Source organism: Anarrhichthys ocellatus, unplaced genomic scaffold (genome assembly GCF_004355925.1).
Source record: "Anarrhichthys ocellatus isolate YVR2014 unplaced genomic scaffold, GSC_Weel_1.0 scaffold4, whole genome shotgun sequence".
NCBI lineage: Eukaryota > Metazoa > Chordata > Actinopteri > Perciformes > Anarhichadidae > Anarrhichthys > Anarrhichthys ocellatus.
Window position 1 is genome coordinate 4,946,940 of NW_022280034.1, and position 4,615 is coordinate 4,951,554.

General features: G+C 46.9%; 2 protein-coding genes across 3 annotated transcripts in view; both read left to right on the top strand.

Moving 5' to 3' along the window:
- myoz1b (myozenin 1b) overlaps window positions 1-2,585 on the top strand; it is a 6,695-nt gene extending 4,110 nt beyond the window's left edge. Inside the window, exons 3-6 of the mRNA XM_031843948.1 lie at window positions 1,167-1,333; window positions 1,419-1,485; window positions 1,582-1,756; window positions 2,057-2,585. Of these exons, the coding sequence (XP_031699808.1) occupies window positions 1,167-1,333; window positions 1,419-1,485; window positions 1,582-1,756; window positions 2,057-2,273 (626 nt within the window). The 3' untranslated portion in view covers window positions 2,274-2,585. The remainder of the gene's footprint in view (window positions 1-1,166; window positions 1,334-1,418; window positions 1,486-1,581; window positions 1,757-2,056) is intronic.
- Window positions 2,586-3,746: 1,161 nt separating this feature from the next.
- Window positions 3,747-4,615, top strand: part of usp54b (ubiquitin specific peptidase 54b) — a 45,518-nt gene continuing 44,649 nt past the window's right edge. For both annotated transcript variants that reach the window (XR_004212648.1, XM_031842988.1), the window contains exon 1: window positions 3,747-3,903. The gene's annotated coding sequence lies outside the window, so the exon portion shown is untranslated. The remainder of the gene's footprint in view (window positions 3,904-4,615) is intronic.

The window sequence follows — 4,615 nt, forward strand, 5'->3', positions numbered from 1 at the left end:
GAGAGAGAGAGAGAGAGAGAGAGAGAGAGAGAGAGAGAGAGAGAGAGGTAGTGTGTTATGAGGATTTCCCTCCATAAACAGTTCTACCAGAAAACCTGCCGTGACATTCCCCAGTGCCCTTTTCTTCCATATTGCTTTGGCCTAGTAACCCCTACAACTCCCCTGGATTCACACACACACACACACACACACACACACACACACACACACACACACACACACACACACACACATCCTCTCACGCCGTTAGGTTTCATCTCTAATTCATCTCAACAAGGACGACATGAAAGCCAGAGGATATAAATTCGCCCTTTACAGTCGTATCTCTCCCTCAGTTAATATCAGATATATAGCAGAAGGTAAACCCACCTTTTAATTTACAAAATGGGTTTAGCTGATAAGAGAGAGCACAGCTTCTTTTTTTTTTTGGTGCAATTTAATCAAACTTGAATATATTTTTCCGAAATGTAGTTTTTGTCATGAAGACTTTCACACAGTGAATATTTTTTTGGGTCGATTTTTCTGAGCTTTCTCACTGTGAGTAAAGGCGTCAACCAACCACTTTGTGAGGATTGGACCTATTTAAAACGCACACTGAAGTGTACAACAACACGGAGGCTCTATAATCCAAACCAAGACACAAAACTTTAATACTCCTTTCAAAAAAATCAGCGCAGACCAGATCCACTTCTTCCTTTTTTACCTTTCACAATAGAAAGACATATACACTGCGTGTCTGTTTACCAGACGCTGCTCTGAGTCAATAGAATCCTGGTGGTTGGTCCTCCGCCTGCACAAATCTATTCAAACCTTGTATTTGAAAAAGTGTTGCAACTGACACAAATTCGCATCGCTTCCCATATGAATAGTTTTGATGTGAAATAGTCGCAGGCGAATATTTTTCATTTTTCGTGTTGTTCATTCCTCACGCCCCTGTGTGTAAAGGCCTTAACTCTCAGAAAAGAAAGTGAATAAAGATATCTCCTAAAATGTTGAACTATTTCTTTGAACAATCTGTTTACAGCTGTTTGTCTAATTCACTTTACCACATTGCATTTCCCTCAACATATGAGCAAACCATGTCAATTCCGCCTCTACCTTCTCTCTGAATATACCCGTTCCATATTCAGTCCCTTCATTTTGTCCTCCTCCTTTTTCCACGTCAGACGATGAGTCCGACCCCGAGGCCTCTGAGCTTGACCTGGGCACCAAGATCAAGACGCCAAGGGACACCATGCTGGAGGAGCTCTCCCTGAACATGAACAAGGGCTCCAAGATGTTCAGGAAGAGGCAGCAGAGAGTGGAGCGGTTCATCGTCACCAACGAGAACAAGGTAAGAGCGAGCGAGTGCGCGTAAAGGTTGTGTTTATATGTGTGCACTGATCAGACTACATCTTCCTGTATTTGTCCTCCAGCAGAACCTCGAGAACCTGCTCATGTGCCCTCCCCCTGTCGCACCAAAGCCCGAGAAGGCAAAGGAAGAAGGTGGGCTCACAGATGTACTTTTTATTTTACATTATTTCTTTCTGTTAAGAGTTTGCATTTAATCTCCCTGGTCCAACACTTCCCTGTGTGTCTCAGTGGTGGAGGAGACGATAGATGAGGAGGCGGAGAAGAGGAGGTATGGACCCACCTATATATCTCCATGGGAACGGGCCATGAAGGGCAACGAGGAGCTGACAGCCACCATGAAGTCCTCCATGCCGGGACCCATCCAGATGCACCCAGAACTGCCTCTGTACAAGAGCTTCAACAGGTCAGGCTTTTCTCATACACTGTTAGTAGCTACCAAAAGTATTGCAATATAGCTTTAGAGCGACAAATTCCACATAAGGAGAAGGTAGCGCCATTGATAATGTAATATGTGTTCAGTAAATCATCAATGGAACAAGCAAACATTGTTTAATGTGGGAATTTCACTTTAGGTCAAACTTAATCTTTTGGTAATTTGCAGAGACGTATCATACATGCAGTGTGTCGGCGTCAATGTTCTTGTTGAACGGTGTTCACCCTGGCGTTACCTCGAGCTTCCTGTTTCTTCCTCTCCTCTCCCCAGGACGGCGCTGCCATTCGGCGGCTCCGACAAGGTTCCCAAGACGCTGACCTTCGAGCTCCAAGAGCTCAACTGCACCTCCGAGGAGCCGGAGCTGGGCGTCCGCTCACGGCCCTCGTTCAACCGCACGCCCATCGGCTGGATCTGCAGTGACGACAACCTGAACATCCACATGGACCTGGACAGCATCCCCTTCGATGGAGAGACGGATGACCTGTGAACACACGCACACAAGCAGTGCATGCACTGGAACTCATAAACACACACAAGAATAACCATGTATGGGAGCATTAGGCACAGGTCATAATTTAGACCACATGCACTGACAACACAGTTTTGACATACAAAAAAACGATTTAAAACCGACTTGATGGAGGACAGCGTCCCTCGTCTCCTGTGTGCTTTCTAATCTTTTCATCCCCAACTGTGTCTGAGTCCTACTACGATTTTGCAAACTGTACAGATAGATACAGATGAGCACTCTGCACTCTTAAGACAATGTAATTATGCAATAAAGTTCTCCTTTACAGAATGTCTGTGTGCTTCTGATGTTAACACTGCATGTGCAAGACTCGGAGAAGTGTTATTCAAAAGGACAAAATCTGATTATTAAGGAGAAAAGAAATGCTGGTTGTTGACAGTCTGAACTATTTTGTGTATATCATAAGGTCCAAATGAATGAAGTAGCTTCTTAGAGCCCCACAGCCACCAAACATCAAACAAGTAAGGGTCTCTGTTCATTTGTGTCATAATTTCAGTGTAAGAAGGGAACTGTGAAGGGCCGAGCTGGTAGCCATGAGGAGTCACGGGTGGGTTTTCAAAAGGAGGGTTTTATTTTACTTAAAAATGAAGCAATTCAATTTACAAAATACATAACAAAGTTCTTGGCCCATGAAAGAAGTGAACTAGGCTCAGACTTTAATAAGTCAACACAAACTGAATAGAACTGAACAAACTAAACTCACCTGACAATGACGCACACTGACCACATAGTGGAACATACAGTATATATGGCTGATCAGACCATTTATGAAACAAAGAGGTAACAAACACAACCACCTAAATAAATAAAACAGGAGAGCTATCAGTATGAATATTAGTATTTAACCCAAACAAAAGCAACAACAAATGAATAAGAAAATAAACAAAATATATATACATCCCATGCACTTGGTACATTCTGATTGGCCACTTCCTGTATTTAAGAGTTCTGCTTCAAGTTGTTCAAATATTTTGCTCTGGTCAGACAAGATGCTCCAGCAGCAGCAACCAGCAGTGACACCCTCTGCTCTGGAAACTCAAAGAAGCCCTACACTCAAAACTTTCCACATTTAAATAGGCGCCTAAACCCTCAAGACCCCCCCCCCCCCAAAAAAAAAAGCCCCCCTGACGTCTCACCTGTTCTGTTCATAGTGGGTTCAGGCTGTGACTTTAAACTGGTGCTGGCAGAATGATAGCAATTAAACAGATCTTCTGCACGTTACTGGCAGCGGGCTACATCAGAGAAAAAACAGTGCGCGTACTCAAACAGGTAAGGCCACAAGTTCAGCTACGGGATGACATCATCACCGTCCCTCGCGCTCCTTTCGCCTCGTGCCCAGAAGACGGCGGCATCGGGCTGAGCTAACCGCCTGATAATAATAATAATAAAAAAAACAAAAAACGCTACGTCACACACACTCCAGGAGGAGAGCTGGAAGATGGCACGGTATCGCGAGAGCGGCGTGCCGCGACCGCAGCGCTGGATGGCGCTGGTGGGGGCTGGATGCGCCCACGGCTCGCCCTCTCTCCCGTTAAATCACACGGTAGGACACGCGAGCGGACGGAGACTGGCGGCGACAGCACCGGGGGTGAGTAACAAAAACTAAAAAACAACCCTGCACACTACGCACTGCATGGGCTCCATCTCTGCAAGTGAGGCCGGGGGCACGCGCATGTGACCGGACAGAATACACCATCAGTAGGTGTGTGCGTGTGTGTGAGAGAGTCTCTGTGAGTGTGCGGTTATGTGGGAGGGGGGGAGTCAGCGTGTCAGCCAGATGTGATCCTCAACAGATGTGTTCTTGTGGCAGTCTCAGAGGATGTTATCATCTTTCTCCATCATCACCATTGTTACTCTCATCAGCAGCACACGCATCTTTGTCTCCTCGTGCCGGGTTCTCCTCTGTAGCTTTGTTGTATTGTGTTATCAGGTGGTCGTGGGTCGGTGATTCCCCTCTACGCAGCAACTCTCCCTCGTGCTGCTCTAGCGGACAACACGCGTCCCTTCCCCTCAAGTTCGTCCCGGTTTCATCGCAGCCCCGGGCTCGTTTCCACACAGTTACAGGTGTTGTTGCGTCCACTCCAGGTGCATGCCACTACTGCGCGCGTGGCTTCTGTCCAGTGCTGCGTGTTTTTTGGTGTTCGGTGGACTGTGTGGACTTGTTGATGGATGGCCGAGAGACCGCAGCCTTTTACCGAGGCGGACTCACTCTCCGCTGTCATCGCTCCCGGTGAAGGGGGGGGGGGGGGGGGGGGGGGGGTGCGGTTTTTGGGGGGTGTGTGTGTTGAGCCGGTGTGCGT